Source organism: Perognathus longimembris, chromosome 26 (genome assembly GCF_023159225.1).
Source record: "Perognathus longimembris pacificus isolate PPM17 chromosome 26, ASM2315922v1, whole genome shotgun sequence".
NCBI classification, from domain to species: Eukaryota; Metazoa; Chordata; class Mammalia; order Rodentia; family Heteromyidae; genus Perognathus; species Perognathus longimembris.
The window spans coordinates 10,148,832-10,167,593 of record NC_063186.1 but is presented as its reverse complement, the minus strand read 5'-3'; the positions used below and the strand labels follow the sequence as shown (position 1 = coordinate 10,167,593).

The 18,762-nt window shown below is 49.3% G+C and overlaps 1 protein-coding gene across 1 annotated transcript in view; it reads right to left on the bottom strand.

Moving 5' to 3' along the window:
- Nucleotides 1–18,762, bottom strand: part of Itga9 (integrin subunit alpha 9) — a 111,825-nt gene that overhangs the window by 64,260 nt on the left and 28,803 nt on the right. Inside the window, exons 10-15 of the mRNA XM_048334593.1 lie at nucleotides 16,956–17,061; nucleotides 16,477–16,571; nucleotides 11,279–11,369; nucleotides 9,661–9,706; nucleotides 4,143–4,297; nucleotides 13–173 (exon numbers count right to left, since the gene is read on the bottom strand). Coding sequence (XP_048190550.1) covers nucleotides 13–173; nucleotides 4,143–4,297; nucleotides 9,661–9,706; nucleotides 11,279–11,369; nucleotides 16,477–16,571; nucleotides 16,956–17,061 — 654 coding nt within the window. The remainder of the gene's footprint in view (nucleotides 1–12; nucleotides 174–4,142; nucleotides 4,298–9,660; nucleotides 9,707–11,278; nucleotides 11,370–16,476; nucleotides 16,572–16,955; nucleotides 17,062–18,762) is intronic.

Here is an 18,762-nt window from a genome sequence, read left to right as displayed (position 1 = left end):
GAAGAGACCGACCTTGACGTGGGCCACGTAGTCACGACAGATCTCCTCTCGGTAGGTCAGATGCAGGGTCTCCAACGCCTGGCCTGCAGACTCTCCTGACAGCACAAGGTAGACTCTGGGTGGCTGGCCCTTTTCCTTTTGGACAATGTCAGCGGTCAGGACGTAATTCAGTTCTGCCAAATAAACCATACCATCAAAGATAAGACTCACAGGCAGCAGAGCCCGGTGTCCACAGAATGCAGGAGGAGCCGGGCACTGTGGTTCATGCCTGTCATGCCAGCTACTCGAGAGGCTGAGATCTGGGGATCACAGATCAAAGCCAGCCTGGGCAGGAAAGAGCATGAGACTCTCATCTCCAATGAACCACCAAAATAAAGCCGAAAGTGGTGCTGTGGCTCAAGTGGTAGAGCATTATTAGCCTTGAGCAGCTTGGGACAGTACCCAGGCTGTGAGTTCAAGATCTAAAGCTGGAATGATGATGATGTTGATGTTGATGATGACGACGGCATCTTTGGTCCTTTATAATATCAAAGGGCCGGGTCACTAGGGGAAGCCAGAGAGGGAAGGTGACCCAGGCAGGCCTCTGGTGGCACTCCCCAGGGCCTATTTTTTGCTGTGTTTAATGGCTTCCCTGGGGTGCTTCCATGCAGAGCTAGCAGATTCCTGGCCAGCAAGCCTGCCTTGGCTTGTTCCAGCAAACAGCTGATTTCCAAACCAAGGCTGGACCAGTGGGAGGGACCTGGGATGGGACAGGGATTGCTCCACGAGAAAGTTTACTATTCAAAAGAAAAGGGTGGGTTGGGTGCCAATGGCTCACGCCTGTCATCCTAGCAACTCAGGAGGCTGAGATCTGTGGGATTGTGGTTCAAAGCCAGCCGGGACAGGGAAGTCTGTGAGACTCTTATCTCCAGTGAACCACCAGAAAACTAGAAGTAGCGCCACAGATGGCTCAGAGTGGTTGAGCGCCAGCCTTGAGCACAAAGAAGCTCAGGGACAGCGCCCAGGACCTGAGTTCAAGCCCCAGAACTGGCACAAAACCCACAAAGACATGGAGCCTGGGTCCCCCAAAGAGAAAGGACTTGCTTCATCTACTGCTGAGCAGAGTTCAGAATGCCAATCATTCCTCATCTCTGGTGCTAGACACACTGGGGGGGGGGGGGCGGGCGGTGGGGATGCGTGTGCATGAATGTGGGTTCTGGGGCCTTGAACTCAAGGCCTGGGCACTGTCCCCACACTTTTTTGCTCAAGGCTGGTGCTCTACCCCTTGAGCCACAACTCCACTTCTGGCTTTTTGCTGGTTTATTGGAAATAGGAGTCTCACAAACTTTCCTGCCAAGGCTGGCTTGGAACCAGTGATCCTCAGATCTCAGCCTCCTCAGTAGCTAGGATGACAGGCATGAGCCACCGTGCCTGTGTAGAATGCTTTTTAAAAAATAAATAAATAAATAAAACATTACTTCACTGCAATTTTTTCTTCTCTCTCTCTCACTGTGTCTCATGCTCTGTCTTTTTTCCTGTCTGTCTGTTTCTCTCTCTCTCTCTCTCATGCTCTGTTTCTCTCTCTCTCTCTCTCTCTCTCACACACACACATGCTCTGTCTCTCTTCCTCTCTCCTCTCCCTCCCTCCTGGGGGCCCCCCTCTCTCAACAGCAGACACCTCGGAAGAAACCCAAATCCCAAAGCTCAGCCCAGCAATGGGGAAAGGTAATGCGCGGGAATAGTGTGGGTTTTCCCGCTCCATTCGGCCGGGTTTCTGCTGCCCCAACATGGAAGTGAAGAAAGCAGGGGGAACCTGCGGCTCCGTACCCCCCTTCTCTACCACACCTCTACTTCGCAGTCCTCCCAGGAAGAGAGAAATGTGGCTGCCTCCACCCCCAGAAGAGGTAATTCAGGAGGAAAGGGCGGAAAGAAGTGAGCGGATGACAACTGTGCTAGCTCAGCGCAGCACAGGGCTGGGTGGAAATGAGTCCAGGAAGATGGGGTGACAGTGACCTCCCCCATGCACTTCCTCTTGGCCTTCATGAACGTGTGTGTGTGTGTGTGTGTGTGTGTGTGTGCGTGCACACCCATGTGTGCTGGGGCTAGGAACTCAGGGCCTGGGCTCTTGTCCCTTAGATTTTTTTTGTCATTCAAGGCTGGCCCTCTACCACATGAGCCACCCCTCCATGCCGGCTTTTGGCTGGCTTACTGGGAGTAAGGGTCTCTTCAGATGTCAGCCTCCTGAGCGGCTGGGGTTCAAGGCTTTGGTGAGCGCCACAGGGCTTGGGGAGAGCGGCCCCCCCACATGTGGGCGAGCATGATTTAGGGCTGTGGAGGGTGGTGCCTCAGGCAGGCCTCGGGGCCACGGTGGGCTGGGCTGGGTGGGGAGGGGGGGTCCCCTTCATTCGAGCCAGCCCAGCCTCCCCCAGGCTGGGATTCGGGCCAGCTCCAACTGCCATTTCCCACCTTCAGGTCTCTCCTCCGGCAAGCTGTACCCGTGCCATGTCCAATGATGTCACGCTGATGGAAAAGCTGACAGGGCCCCATGTCACACTGTAATGTGTTGCAGCCGGGGGCGGGGGGGGGGGGGCTCCACTGGTGCTGCCCCCAGCTGCCTCCCCGGGGGACCCCCCACAGGCCTGGGCCAGCAGGGAGCCAGCTGCCTCTCAGCAGCGCTGGCTGCCTCCCTTCCAGGCCTGCTCTCTGTCAGAACAAGAGCTCAGCTGTGAAATTCTCCTAATAAATTTTCCTTTTGTAGTCGTAGAACCTCCTTCCCCACCTCCCCCCGCCCCCCCAGGGGGAGGAATGAACTTTCTCCCTGTCTCCTTAGAAGGAGGCAGTAAGGAAGGAGATTGTTGGCTAAGCTCTCCTTGCAACACGTAGGTTTCCTTCTCTCATTCCCCAGGCCTCTTTTCTTCTTAATTATTATCTTTGAGTAGGTGTACAAAGTGATTTCAATTTCATTATTATTATAAATTAATTATATATGCATATATATATAAATCAGTTCTGGGGCTTGAACTCAGGGCCTGGGTGCTGTCCCTGAGCTCTTTGTGCTCAAGGTTAGCACTCTACCACTTGAGCCACAGCACCACACCAGTTTTTCTGAGTCTCACGGATTTACCTACCCAGGCTGGCTTTGAACCGCGATCCTCGGATCTCGGCTTCCTGAGCAGCTAGGATGACACTTTGTACAGCTGTACAAGGTGATTTTTAATTTAATATGCTAATGATGTGTAAGGGGTTGTACAAAGTGATCATTCGCCCATGCTTCCTCTCCCCGTTCGTCTGCCCTCCTTCCCCGAACCTGCCTGCCCCTGCCCTCCACAACACATGTTCCAACTTCCTGGCATCCATTTTGTTCAATGGTGGGTTAGTTGTTCAAGGGAGTTACACTACTGGAATCCTCCCCGGTGAATACCATGCTTAAGTTAATACGGTTACGTGTATATGCACATGCCCTGTGCATATTTACATAGTGAGAGGGGAGGAAGGGGAGCTGTTAGGCAGACAAGGATCCTAACAGGTGGCAGACAACATGCATCCATCCCATCATGGCGCTTCTTGTTCCCATAATGCCCTTGGTGCTGGCTCAAATGTCTCTTCTTCCCAAAATGCCCTGGGTGTCTGCGCAAACACTTATTCTTCCCATAATGCTCTGGCTGTCCGCTCAACCAATGAAAAGAGACAGGGCAGTACATATATTAGCCATCAACCAATCAGCGCAAAGCCCAGGACACACGGGCAGAGCCTGGTAATATAAAAACTGCCTTCCGATAGGAATCCATTGGACTCCTCTTTGGGTGGATGGAGAATCTGCCCACGTCAAAGGCTTGCCTTTCACTTGCAAATAAAAGTATTTTAGGCATTTTTCTGCCTTTTTAATTCATTACTGGGTGGAAAAAAAATAAATCGGTTCCCCTAGACAACATCAATATATTTATGTAGCATGTACTATATATTTATATTTAATATATATTTATAATGTAGATCTCACTTCCATATACCAAACAAGAAGACCTCATTTGCCTCTGGGGCTGGCTTACTTCACTTAACAGCAGAGAAAGAGAGAGAGAGAGAGAGAGAGAGAGATGCTCCTTACTAAGCTAAGGTGGCTCTTGTGACTTCAGGATTGATGACTGGCCACTGAGGGAAGGACTTACCAATTTCCCCCGGGACACGTCTGCCATGGAACCGGAAGCAGGTGGTGACATTCAGGCAGGTCACAGGCTGTTGGCCATCATGACACTGTGGAGCTGTGATGTTGATGGATTCAGGGAGGAAGATGGAGGCATCCACGGTAATGACAGGCCTGGCCCTGTATCCAAAAGATGGCGACTTGTGTCAAGTATCAGCTCTCAACATCACACCAGAGCTATGCCAATGGCCACAGTGGCTCACGCCTATGGTCCCAGCTACTGTGCAGTCAGGAGAGGGCAGAGGACTGGGGTTCAAAGTCAGCTAAGGGAGAAAAATCCCTAAGGCTTATCTCCAATCAACCAGCAAACGGCCAGAAGTGGAGCTGAGGGCGCAAGTGGTAGAGCACCAGCCTTGGGCAAAAAAAAAAACTAAAGGACATTGCCCAGGTCCCTGAGTTCAAGTCCCAGTACCATCACCAAAAAGAAAGAAAGAAATGAACTACACAAACACAGATAAGGTAAGTTAAAAATGTCAGCCTTCAATTCAAATATGAATTATCCAGTTATGAAGGACCAGTGTGCTCTGTTAAGTACCTTTTTGGTTTTACAAGTAGCACAATTGCTGGGTGCTGGTGGCTCAGCCTCCTAGCTACTCAGGAGGCTGAGATCTAAGGATCGTGGTTCAAAGTCAGCTCAGAAAGGAAAGTCTGTGAGACTCTTATTTCCAACAAACCACCAGAAAACCGGAAGTGGCGCTGTGGCTCAAGAGGTAGAGCGCTAGCCTTGAGCAAAAAGAAGCTCAGGGACAGCGCCCAGGCCCTGAGTTCAAGATCCTCAACCGGCAACAACAAAAATTCAGAACATCACTAGTCATTTATTACCAGTTAGCATCCCATGAATAAAAACAAGTTCGTGATGAATGTCAAACACATCTGGTTGAAGCCACAGAAATGAACGCCTGGCTGCTGGTGGGATTTAAAGTTTCACTAAGGATAGGGAGAGACGGAGCCGGGGTGGGGAGTGATGAGCGGGATGACGTGGATCAAGGCGTGTGTGTGATCACAACCTGGCCTGCTGAATTGAATGGGACCTGCTGGTACAACTGCGTAAGGACAATGAAAATAATCCACTAGAGTGAGTTCCCCTTTCCATTGTATTCGGAGGCGATGAAATGTATTTTTGAGGAGTTCCTCCAGTGGAAGTCATGATTCAAGAATGATGTGTGTGTGTGTGTGCGTGCACACACGCGTGTGCACGCACACGTGCCAGTCATAGGGCTTTAGCTCAAAGCTGGCGTTCTACCCCGTGAGCCACACCTCCACTTCCAAGATTCGAGAACTATTCGTCCGCGGGAGAGATTCCCCCAGAAACACAGCAATGGAAGGACAGAGGGTGAACAAATAGCTACGGTCCTCACTGGACACGGTGAAAAACGAACTCTACAACTTGTGGGTGGAGATGGGAGAGAAAAGAAAAAATAAAAAGTTGGATTTTTTAAAAAAGATTTCCCCTAAAAGTATTGATTGCCTTTGTAAAGCACAAACTGCTACGTTCCTACCCTAGCTGGCCAATCGGCCCTTCTCCCTTTTGTTTGTCCACCTCTGTGGTGTCACTAAATCAGTTTCCTCAAAGAACTTGATGGATCCAGTCCTGGTTGGTAACAGCAGGGCACTTTAAGAGCAGGAGAAATCGCCCGTCAGCCCCCAGGTTTCAAAGGATAGATGGCATCTGTCGAAGCAGCTGGGGTCAAGGGGCAAAAAGCTCAGAGGGATTTGGCAAACATCTGCCTAAGCTGCAGCTTAACTTTCCCCTCCCCACCCTCGTTTCTTACCCCGGGGGTGGGGGGTGGGGGCGGGGAGAGGGTCTCTAAAGAAATCCTTTTTATGTCTAAGGAGCCCCAGGCTCCACAAAACAAGATTAAGGGACATTAACGGCTTAAGGATAATGACCTCACTGGTTTACAATGCTCCAAGCATGCCCAGGGTAGCAGGGCGGATGGAACTCATGTTCACCCAACTTCAAGAAGAGAGGGAAGAAGAGAGGGGGAAGGGTCTTGATGCCTGCCACCCTAGCAGCTCAGGAGGCTGCGATCTAGAGGATGGAGGTTCAAAGCCTGCCAGGGCAGGAAAGTCTGTGAGACTCTTATCTCCAATGAATCACTCAATAACGGGAAGTGGCGCTGTGGCTCAAGTGGTAGAGCACTAGCCTTGAACTAAAGAGCTCAGGGACAGTGTCCAGGCTTTGAGTTCAAGCCCCATTACCAATGGGGGAAAAAAAAAAAGTGGGCAGTTTACCCCTGATCACAAACTGTAAATGGATACTGTATGAAGTCCCACTAACCCTACCACAGCCAGCTTGTGTTTACCAACATCTGGAAGTTTCCATAATGTCCCTGGCTCTCCTCTCAGTGACATCTAGATCTATCTCTTAGTGTGTGTGTGTGTGTGTGTGTGTGTGTGTGTGTGTGTGTGTGTGTGTGCGTGCGCACGCGTCAGTCCTGGGGCTTGAACTGGGATTGTGGGGAATTTATCTTCAGGTTTCATGCACAGTAGATGTGTAACAACAAACAAACAAAACCTTTGGTAAGTGGGTGCAAGGACTGCCCAGCACAGGTGACTGAAAACCACAGACGAGGAGGCTAGGGGTGTTGTGTAGCTCGAAGAGAGAATCGGGGCCTGGCATATAGGAGGCTCTGGGTTCAAATGCAGACAGAGAGAGAGAGAGAAAGAAGAGAGATACAGACAGATGTAGAGAGAGGGAGATGAAGAGAGAACGAGACAGAGACACAGAGAGGAGAAAGAGAGAAACAGAGAGATAGAAACAGAAAAAGACAGACTGACAGAGAGAGAGAGAGACAGAGAAAAACAGAGACACATAGGGAAAGAGAGATGGGGTCAGGGATAAAAAGACAGACACACAGTGAGAACATGCAGAGACGAAGACAAAGGCAGGGGGAGATTGAGACACAGAGAGAAACAGAGAGAGAGAGAGAGAGAGACAGAGACAGAGACAGAGACAGAGAGATCCCAAGATCACCCTAAGTTCCACAGACAGACAAAAGAACCCAGAAGATGATGACACGGGAGCCCCTGCATACATCGTCACCTTTTTAATAACATTTTTTTAAAAACTGAGAGTAAAAGAATACCTAGAGGAACCTATGTCCTTCCTGTGATTGCCCTGGGCTGGCTTAGCTTAGGAAGGAGAAGACCTCCCCATCCCCCCCCACCCCCAGCCTCCTTCTCCCGGGAGCCATCTTGGTTGGGTGAGGGAAGTGGCAGAGTCTCATCTCTCAGTCCTCAACTATGAAGCAGGAGCAGGTGAGCGAGCAGGGGACAGAAGAGTCCAGAAAGAATGACCCCAACTGAGGTTACAGGTACACCTCCTTCCAACACCTCCTTCCCTGAGCCCTTTACCCTTCCAGGATGAGACTAAGCGCAACCCCTCTCAGCCTCACCCTCAGCCATATCTCAAATGGAGTCTCCTCTGCACCCTAAATCCATCACGGGAGCTGGCTCAGAAGAGGGGGCTGGAGCCTGCGGGCTGCATTCTGCCTCTCACCCACTTTGTGCTGTCCGCCCCTGCAAGCAGCAGACTCCACCCCCTCTCTCTGTTTCTGTCACTTCAACCTGGTGTCTGTCTGTGGTCTTCCCTTTGTATCTATGTCTGTCTCCTTCAATCTGCTCTCCTTCTCTATCCCTGTCTCTGTCTCTGTCTGTCTATCTCTCCCTCCCTCCCTTCTTTAACCGGATGCCCTAAGGGACCTCTGGGCATACGGATGCTGAGAGGGTGGCAGATAAGCTTTCGGGACCAGGAACTTGGTAGATGTGGGCCGAATCTCAAAGTCATTCCTGGCGGGGGTCGGGAATTGAGATCTCCTCGCTCCTGTCCTGTTCTCCCTGAGTCACCAGCAGGGACCCATGGTCCTTCCCCAACTGACCGCTTGCTGTCCCTGGCTTTTCTTCCTCATGACTAGCAGCCTAACCACTTGAGCCACAGCGCCACTTCCGGCTTTTCCTGTGTATGTGGTACTGAGGAATCGAACCCAGGGCTTTGTGCATGTGAAGCAAGCACTCTACCACTAGGCCAAACTCCTGGCCTCTGGCTTTTTCCCCCACCCCCCCCAATGGTTCATTTGGAGATCAGAGTCTCATAGATTTTTCCTGCACAAGCTGGCTTTGAACCTCAATCCTCAGATCTCAGCTTCCTGAATCACTGGGATGACAGGCGGGAGCCACCAGCACTGGCTAGATGTTTTGTTTTGTTCTTGTGAGACAAATTTAACTCGATTTACATAAGATATTCTAACGATTTATTCGGCTCTTTCACCAGGCAATGTCCCTAAACATTTCAGATATATGAACCCACAAACATCTGGCAAGAACTATTGTTACTCAGCATCAACAAGAACTCTGAGACAGAAGAAGGGTCAGAGGCCTTGCCTGGGAAGTTTACCTCGCAGGCAACAAAGCAGAATTTGAACCCAGGCCACCGGATCTCGAAGTCAGACTGAACCTACAGAGCTATTGTGCTGTCTTAACAATGCAGTGTTTAGAGTTAACTTGGGGTCAGTTGGTTCCTTTTGAAATGAGTGAAGAGACTTTGTGCCCCTGTGGGGAGAGACTCTGATGTGGAGAGGGTTAGGATGAAATGAGAAGAATCTGGGGCATGGAACTGACATGGCCTCTGGGATCTCCTCCAGCCGTGAGATTCCTACTAGTCTATTTTAGAATGTTCTGCCACACAAGGTTCTGCACAAAGTGAAGTGTTGGCTCTGAACTGCAAGGCTGCTTGTCTGACTCACCCAGACAGAAATACTGGGGGCTGGGGGGGGGTGGGGGACGGGGGGGGGGGTGGTCGTGGCAAGATTGCTGGTTCCTGGTCTGAAGAGTTGAAAACTAGTCGTGTTGAGGATAGAGGTGAACGGATGGCACAGCCGAGGCTTCCTTGATCTCAGAGCATCAGGACAATATTCATATAGCGCATTCATAGAAGAGGCTCAGCAGAGTACTGGTGGCTCACGCCTGTCATCCCAGCTACTCAGGAGGCTGAGATCTGAGGATGGCGGTTCAAAGTCAACCCCCAGGGGGGAAGAAAGTCCGTGAGACTCTCATATCCAGCGAACTGCCATAAAACCGGAAGTGGCACTGTGGCTCCAAGTGGTAAAGTGCTAGCCTTGAGCAAAAGTAGCTCAGGGACAGTGGCCCAGGCTCTGAGTTCAAGTCTCATGACTGACAAAAAAAGAAACAACTCTCAAAAAGACCAATATCCCTTATAGCTATTGGAATGTATGGGTTGAATTCATCTAAACCCTACCCAGAAGCACCAGGGAAGTTACTATCTCCTATCTATAAGGCATTCACAGCCTTATAGGATTTGGGGACAGAGAATAAGAAGGATAAAATGAAGCAAGCATTCCTCTGTCCTGCAGAGACAAGATGCCAGGAAATCACTCACTGGGGGTGCTTTACTCCCCTGTCAACCCCCATCCACTACCTCGAGGACCAAGGGAACCCAAGGCCCAGGGGGCCAGGCCTCTCACCTTAGAAGAACCACGCTGTCGGACATGAAGGCTCCCACGGTCACATCTGAAATGGAGGAGAAGTCGGAACAATCAGATCTTGTGGGAGTCACTATGGCCCCACTTTCTTCAGAAGCTGCCAGTACTTTATGGTGTTTGTTTATGTATGTTTGGCCTTGAACTTCAGGCCTTGGACACTGTTCTTTAGCTTCTTTTGCTTCAGGCTGGTGCTCTACCACTTGAGCCAGAGCTCCATATCCAGCTTTTGGATGGTTCACTGAGATAAGTGAGTGTCAAAGCAGGATCCTCAGAGCTCAGCCCGCAGAGTAGCTAGGATGACGGGCGTGTGCCACACACAGGCGCCCAACATGGCTTCCTTCTTACCCACATTTCTCTCAGTAAAATTTCTCTGGAAAAAGGGTGCTTTTCCCCCTTTTGGAGAGGTTAAAAGGTTGGGTAGGAACCAGCGGCTCATGTCTGTAATCCTAGCTACTCGGGAGGCTGAGATATGAACATCCTGGTTCGAAACCAGCCGGGGCTGACAAATCCAAGAGACTCTTTATTTCTAAGGAATTAGCAAAAATGCTAGAATTGGAGGTGCAGCTCCAGTGGTAGAGAGCCAGCCTTGAGCTTAAAAAGCCAAGCAAGAGCTTGGGACTGAGTTAGAGCCCCAGTACAGGCAGAAGGAGAATGAAAGGAAGGAGGAAGGAAGGAAGGAAAGAAGGAAGGAAGGAAGGAAGGAAGGAAGGAAGGAAGGAAGGAGAGAGGGAGAGAAGGGGGAAAGAGAGAGAGAGAAAGAAAGAAAGAAAGAAAGAAAGAAAGAAAGAAAGAAAGAAAGAAAGAAAGGAAGGAAGGAAGGAAGGAAGGAAGGAAGGAAGGAAGGAAGGAAGGAAGGAAGGAAAGAAAGAAGGAAGGAAGGAAGGAAGGGGGAAGGAGAGAGGGGAGGGAGGGAAGGAGGAGGAAGGAAGGAAGGAAGGAAGGGAGAGAAGGAGGGAGGGAGGGAGGAAGTGCAAGTTTCAGGATAGGGTTAAACATTTAGAAAGTTAACCTTGAGGTTTCACTAGCAATCATTTGCAATATGAATAGGATTTTATTTTTAATCTTCAGTAGTATTCTGTTACAGAAATTACCACCACCACCCCCCCGCCCAAATGCACTCTTGTGGTATTTAACGCCATCAGAGGAGATCTACTAAACACTCAAAAATAAAAGTCGGGGTACTGGTGGCTCACACCTGTCATCCTAGCTACTCAGGAGGCTGAGATCTGAGGTTCAAAGCCAGCCCTGGAAGGAAAGTCTGTGAGACTCTTATCTCCAATGAACCACCAGGAAACTGGAAGTGGAGCTGTGGCTCAAAGTGGCAGAGCGCTGGGCTTGTGCAACAGAGCTCAGGGATAGCACCCAGGCCCTGAGTTCAAGCCCCAAATAAATAGATATAAAATAAAAGCTTGAACCATAATTTGCTTGTCAAATTGAACACCAACCAGGCAAACCTCCCTCCCCCACCCCCAATTCTACTGTGTGACCTAATCTAAGAATGGATGTGAGAATTATGGGGCAGATTGCAAATAATCCTATTCGGAAATCTCTCTTGATTTACTTCTCACTTTTCCAAGAAAAAGAAAGAAAATCCTCTTACCAGGATATCCATTTCCGTCCATATCAACGCCTCCTGATATGGACTGCCCAAACATCCTCAGAACAGGGTTTATCTTCCGCCCAGAGAGTTTCTGAAACATGCAGGAGGGAAATCGGATCACGGAGAAGGGATAAGAGGCTCAGAGAAGAATCCACACCAGAGCTGAGCGCCAGGGGCTCACACCCACGATCCCAGCTACTCAAGAGACTGGTATCTGAGGACAGTGGTTCAAAGCCACCCCAGGCAGGAAAATTTGTGAGACTCTTATCTCCAATGAACTACCAGAAAACTGGAAGTGGCGCTGTGGCTCAAGTGGTAGAGCACCAGTCTTGAGCAAAAGAACTCAGGACAGTGCCCAGGCCCTGAGTTCAAGACCCAGAACCAACCAAAAGAAAAAAAAAATAGAACTCTGAAAGCCAAGAATGCTAGCATAGCAAAGCCTGTTGAGCCGGTTCTGGGCTTGTCTGGCTTCTCCCCCCCGCAACCTCCCTGCCAGTTCTGGGTCTTGAACTCAGGATCTGAATGCTGTCCCGAAGCATTTTTTTTTTTTTTGGTTCCACCACCTGAGCCACAACACCACTTCTGGCTTTCTGGAGGTTCATTGGAGATAGAGTCTCACAGACTTTCCTGCCCAGGCTGGCTTTGAACCCTGATCCTCAGATCTCAGCCTCCTGAGTAGCTGGGATGACAAAAGTGAGCCACCAGCAGCACCCAGCTGTGGCATTTGTATCTTTGAGGCAAGCTTGTAGCTTGGACCAGAGGGAGAGAGAACAGGGGTCCATTTTTTTGGGGTGTGTGTGTGCAGATTTCAGTTACCCACCAACATCTGCAGGCTATTACGCTACAAAGCCAGGAAGATAAGGCTGGGCCGTGCTAACAACCCTAAATGAAAACCAGAAATTGTGGCGCTCCACCGTGGTTTGTGTGCCTTCTAGAAAGATCACAAGCACCACCAGTGCACAGTTAGGGGCTTCTCAGATGCAGAAAGGCACAGGAGGCTCTGAGCTTCTCAGGGTGAGCTGGAGAAAGGGAAGCGTGGAAAGAGGAGGATGGAGGGAGATGAGGTTTCCACACTATAATCGCTCAGGCAGAAGGAATGGGAAGACAGGGCCAAGGAAAAGTGAACCACCGGGCAATTTGTTTCTGATTTCTTCCTGCCCTGCCCACGACTCTGTGGGGGGAAAACCTGCTATAAAGAATCCCCCTCCCCTTTTAAATCCTAGGCATGATAGCACTTGGTCATAGCTACCTCTGTCCCCTCCTCCTTCCTGCTCTCTCCTCCCTTTCATTTTCTCTCTCTTTTGTTTTGGTCAGTCATGGGATTTGAACTCAGGGCCTGGTTGAACTACATTCCTCCAGATCTCAGCCTACTGAGTAGCTAGCATGACAGGCGTGAGCCACTGGTACCTGGCTCTCATTTTCTCTTTTCTCTCTCTTCTCTTTGTCCTTCTCTCTCTCTTGTCTCTTCTGTCTCCTCTCTCATTTCTCTCTCTCTCTTCTTTCCTTCTGTCTCCTCTCTCCTTCCTTCTCTTCTCTCACATGCTCCTTGCTCCCTTTCCTCTCTTTTCTCACCTCTCTTCTATCCCCCTCTTTCTTTCCTATTTCTCTTCTGATTCCTCCTCTCTCATTTCCTATCTCTCCTCTCGCCATCCTTCTGCCTCTCCTCTCTTCTTCCCCCTCACTCTTCTCTCTTCTGTCTCCTCCCTTCCTTTCCTTCTCCTTTCTTCTTTCTCTCCTTCATGCTCTCTCCCCTCTCCTCTTCCCTTCTCTCTCTTTACTCTTTTCTTCTCTCATTCTCTTTTCTCTGTCCTCTCTCTTTTCTCCCCTCTCTCTCTCGCTTCCTCCCTCCCCCTCTTTTCAAAGCTCCCTAAATCATTTTGCCCGGTGCAGGGAGGCGGAGGAGCTGGGAACAGTGGCTGCTCACCTGGGTCAGGCCTCCAGCCATCACTTTGGTTTTTCCATTCACTCTCCACACACACACACACCCAAAGTCGGCTCTGCAGCAGCTCTCTGTGTGGATTTGGTCCAGCAACCAAACAAAAACCCGGGGAGCAGGAAGCGGGCTCTCGGTGTGAGCAACCTCTGGGGTCCTGGGAGGAAGGGTGGGAAGCGACCCTGCCCTCTGCCCAGCGCAGTGTCCTGAGAGGACTTCAACCTCTCCCTTGGGGGACACAGTCCCTGACCGGGGACGGTGTGGCTGGCGTTCAGGACATGGCCACAGACTTCACATCCTGCCCAGAGCGTCTGCCTCCACCACATCCACCCATTCATGAGGTTAGGTACTGCTTCCATGGTTACTTGTAGCTAGTGAAAGGAATATGGCGAGCCGGGTACTGGTGGCTCACGCCTGTCATTCCCACTACTCAGGAGGCTGAGGTCTGAAGACTGTGGTTCAAAGCCAGCCTGGGCAGGAAAGTGCATGAAACTCTTATCTCCAATGAACCATCAGAAAACTGGATGTGGCGGTATAGCCCGGCTTCCCTTAGCTTTTTTTTTGCTCAAGGCTGGCGCTCTACCCCTTGAGCCAAAGCTCTAGTTCCAGCTTTTGGCTGATCAATTGGTCCTAAGTCTCTCTCAAACCTATCTTCTGGGGCTGGCTTTGAACTACAATCCTCAGATCTCAGGCTTTTCCCCCTGGGTAGCTGGGATTCCAGGTGTGAGCCACAGCCGTTGGTGGTAAACATGCCTCTCCCGGGGAATCAACTGAATCAAGTGGCCGGCAGGAGGAATGATAAGGCCCTCCGCCTCTCACACACACAGAACCATCGTGCGCACACACAGGTCTCACCCACCCTCGCACACCACCTCTTGAAATACAAGCAGACACAGGCAAGCGTGAAGAGGAAGCGCGTGACTCTCGAAGGGCTCTATAATAAAATGTGCTGATTGGAAATTTCTGGTCTTCACTGTCCCTGACCCATTGGGAAATACACACACACACACACACACACACACACACACACACACACAGAGTATCATGCCACATTCAGCTGTAAAATATCCTGACCATGCTTCCGTTTTCTGAACGCCTGACTTCCTTTTTTCCCAGGAGCTGGGCTGGAGATTATCAGCAAGATCGAATGTCCACCAGGCTGAAGCCACCAGCGGTCACTTCTGTGTTCTCGAACTTGAGGCAGAAAAGGCTCAGCCCTGCCCAGGGCCCCATGCTGACCCTTAAAACTCTCCACTCTCCACTCTCCACTGTCTCTCTAGCTTTCTGTTCCTTTAAGTTAGCATATAGATGGTCCCCAGAAACTGATAAACAGGAAGAACTTGTTTTCTTTTTCTCTCTGGTACTAGTTCTTTGACCTAAGATCTTCACACTTAGTAGGCAAAAGTTTAATCACACAAGGTGTGCCTCTTTTGCCTTATTTTTATTTTTATTTAAATTTTGGGTAGGGTCTCATGCTTTGGCCTGGGATTGGCCTCAGATCTCCATACTCTCTCCTCCGGTGTCCTGCACAGATTGGGTTACAGGTGTGAAACACCACCTTCAGCTTTTTGAGGCTGAGATGAGGTCTCAACTTTGTTTACATTCAACATATATATTCAACCAAACACTCACACATAGAACACACTACTGTGCACACATAATCCTGAAAGACGAACGAACACCAAAAGCCTACCTAGAATATGAACAGGAGACATGTACTGAAGGAATAGTCCAGATGGCAAACAGACACATTAACAGAGGATCAACTGCACCATTAGAATAATGCAAATCCTTGAGGCTGGGGATATAGCCTAGTGGCAAGAGTGCTTGCCTCGGATACATGAGGCCCTGGGTTTGATTCCCCAGCACCACATATATAGAAAATGGCCAGAAGGGGCGCTGTGGCTCAAGTGGCAGAGTGCTAGCCTTGAGCAAGAAGAAGCCAGGGACAGTGCTCAGGCCCTGAGTTCAAGGCCCAGGACTGGCCAAAAAAAGGAAAATGCAAATCCAAACTTGACAAAGTGCCACTGTGCTCTCTGTCACGTGAAGCAAAGCTGAGTGTATTTAGCTGCCTAGAAGTCATGAACTCTATCATTCCTGAGCAAGTGCAAGAGTTTCACATGGGTGAAAATCTCTCTTCCGTGTGTGTGTGTGTGTGTGTGTGTGTGTGATAGTCCTGGGACTTGAACTCAGGACCTGAGTGCTAGCCCTGAGCTTCTTTTGCTCAAGGCTAGGGTTCTACCACTTTGAGCCATCTATGGCGCCACTTCCGGTTTTTTGGGGGTTCACTGGAGATAAGCGTCTCATGGACTTTACTGCCCAGGCTGGCTTCAAACCTCGATCCTCAGATCTCAGCCTCCTGAAGAGCTGGGATGACAGGCGTGAGCCACCAGTTCCTGGATAATTCTCTCTTCTTTAATAAATAGTTCCTTAGAATAAACAGTTCTAACTCTGGGTAACATTTTTAAAAAGTACCTTTGTTGGGGCTGGGGATATAGCCTAGTGGCAAGAGTGCCTGCCTCGGATACACGAGGCCCTAGGTTCGATTCCCCAGCACCACATATATAGAAAACGGCCAGAAGCGGCGCTGTGGCTCAAGTGGCGGAGTGCTAGCCTTGAGCGGGAAGAAGCCAGGGACAGTGCTCAGGCCCTGAGTCCAAGGCCCAGGACTGGCCAAAAAAAAAAAAAAAAGTACCTTTGTTTTAAATTGGCAGAATGATTTAAAAAAAAAAAAAGTTGGGATTGTATACACACTTTTCTGTGTTTCATAAGAAGCATCACTCGTTTGACTCTTTTTCCTTCTTTTGGTCCGAGACCAACACTCGAACTCAGTACCTGCGGCCCCTTTGGCTCTCTGACTCCAACCCTTCTTTGTCTCTCTTACTAGGAGGGAAGTTTGAAAGCAAGACCATTTTGTTTTCATTTGTAACCCAGGCCTAGCATACAGTTGTGTGTCTGTGTGTGAGTGTGTCGGTATTGGGGCTTGAACTCAGGGCCTGGGCCGTGCTTTTGGTTTTTCACTCAAGGCTGGCGCTCTGCCACTTGTGCCAGAGCTCCATTTCCCACTTTCTGCTCATTATCTAGAGCTAAGAGTCCCCTGGATTTCCCTGCCCGGGCTGGCTTTGAACTGGGATCCTCATATCTCAACCTCCTGAGTAGCTGGGATGACAGGCGTGAGCCCTGTGCCTGGCTGTGTCTGTCTGTGGAATGAAGAATGGATGAATGAGTGAATAAATGATTATCATAACCGCTGTACACCACTTACCATGGAGTACTGGGGGGCCAGCCCACTGGCGTCACCATGGTAGATGTAGACTGCCCCCGCAAAGTCGTCCTCTTTGGGGGCGCCAATGGCCACGTCTGCAGGGAGAAAAACATCTGGGTGTTTACCCCATCCCAAAAGCAACAAAGGAAGCTGTGCTCCCCAAACTCCAACGACCCTGGAGTCTGGGTCTCCTAAAATGGGAAATTCTTGAGTGCTAATTTTTTAAGCATTAGATTCACAACGGGGCAGAACAAAAACCACGTCCTAGCAGAACAAAAATCAACAGAGAAGGAAAGTTGTAGATTTAGGTCACAGGATGCCGGTGGCTCACGCCTGTCATCCTAGCTACTCAGGAGGCTGAGATCTGGGGATCATGGTTCAAAGCCAGCCTGGGCAGGAAACCAAAAAGCTGGGAGTGGAGTTGTGGCTCTAATGGTAGAGCACCCACCTTGAGTGAAAAATCTTAAGAGAGAACTCACCCGGGAAGCCATCGTCATCCAGATCGCCCAGGTTGGCGATGCTCTCCCCGAAGTGTGCGTTGTAGGCGCCATCGCCAGCCAGGGCCAGCTGCTCCTCCAGACCTGCCTGGGAGACAGGACGGAGGGAGGGGGCAAGGGTGAGGACCAAGTCCACACACACAGAACCCATGCACACACACACACACACACCCGCACACACAACTCATTAGGCCACCTCCTGCCAGAGCACACACAGGAAGCACCTGGACAGGGCTGGCAAAACCCAAACTTTCCTCTCCTCCTGGCAAAACCAGCTCGTCTCCACGCCCTCAGAGACAAGCCATAGGAGGCATGCCCCGCCCCATCCGAGCCAGCGCCTCCCACCTGTCCCCACAGGGCCCCCTCGACTCTCCTAACGACGGGCTGACACTGGGGGAAATGACGTTCAGAGAAGAGCATCGGGCTCGGAGAGACGAAGGGGGCATGCGCGCTCCCACGCGTGGAAATCAGATCTACATCATTAATGTAATGGAAACACAAGCAGAGCTCTATGGAGACAGATATGGGTATAGATGCACTCACATACGTATATATGTGGTTTATATGTTGTGTACATTTACATATGTATACTATATATTTGTATATGATATAAATCATTTAATATATCGATAATATATAATCATATGATATATTATATAACATATAAAAATCACATAATATATAAAATAACAGCATAACAGATAACATATTACATATTGCATAATATATAATATGAATATAATACATGACATACATGTTCCATGATATGCATTATATTATATGCATATTATACAAAACATCATATGTAGATATCTTATATAACATGTACTATATACAACACATACAATATACAGTATAAGAAATGCATATTGTAGGGTATTACACATGATATAGTGTATAATAAATAAAATGCTATTTGTTACATATGAATATATGCTATATGACATATTACATATAATGATATTAATAAGATAGTAAAAAATATAATATAATGATATATGTATATATCAATATGTATTTGTATACAATAAAATACATACTAGTATAAGCTAGCACGTGTTATTATAATTACATATTTTATAATTATATCATATTATAATTATAGTTACATAACAATTATATATGATCACATATTACATATTAATATATTATATGATCTATTATACCACTCATACTATCATGATACTATGCTATATAATGTATATCATTCATCATATACATTATGATATAGGTGCATATTGATATGTGTATGTTATACGCATATATTTATACATTATACATACACATGCACATACACATGTAGTCCGCATGTGGGCTCACACGTGGAGACACATGCATCGTACACGCGTGATCTCACGCATGCATGTGTATGTATACGCATGGGCGTATGTTATACACCCACACACGTGCACACACACGCACAAGCTGGCTGTGGTGGCTCCTCTGGGCAGCGTGAAGGCAGGAGGAGTGCAGGGAGGGAGGAGGGAGGGAGGGTGAACACTGTCAACACGTTCACCATGATGCCCACCCGCGGAGCCAGGTGGGGAAGGGTCGGGTCAGGTTGGGTTGGGGGAGATGGGGAGGATGGGGGAAGGGGTGACACGGGTCACGACGCACCGGACCCACAAACCGACGCGTTAAACTGAAACTCCTTCACGGGGCTCTCCCGGGTGATGAAAAGGAGGGAGAGAACAGACCGTCTGTGTTGTGCACGCGCGTGCAGTGACGTGCCTCGGTGACTCGCAAGGGATATGCTGAGCTGGTAACTCACTGCCTACCTATCATCCAC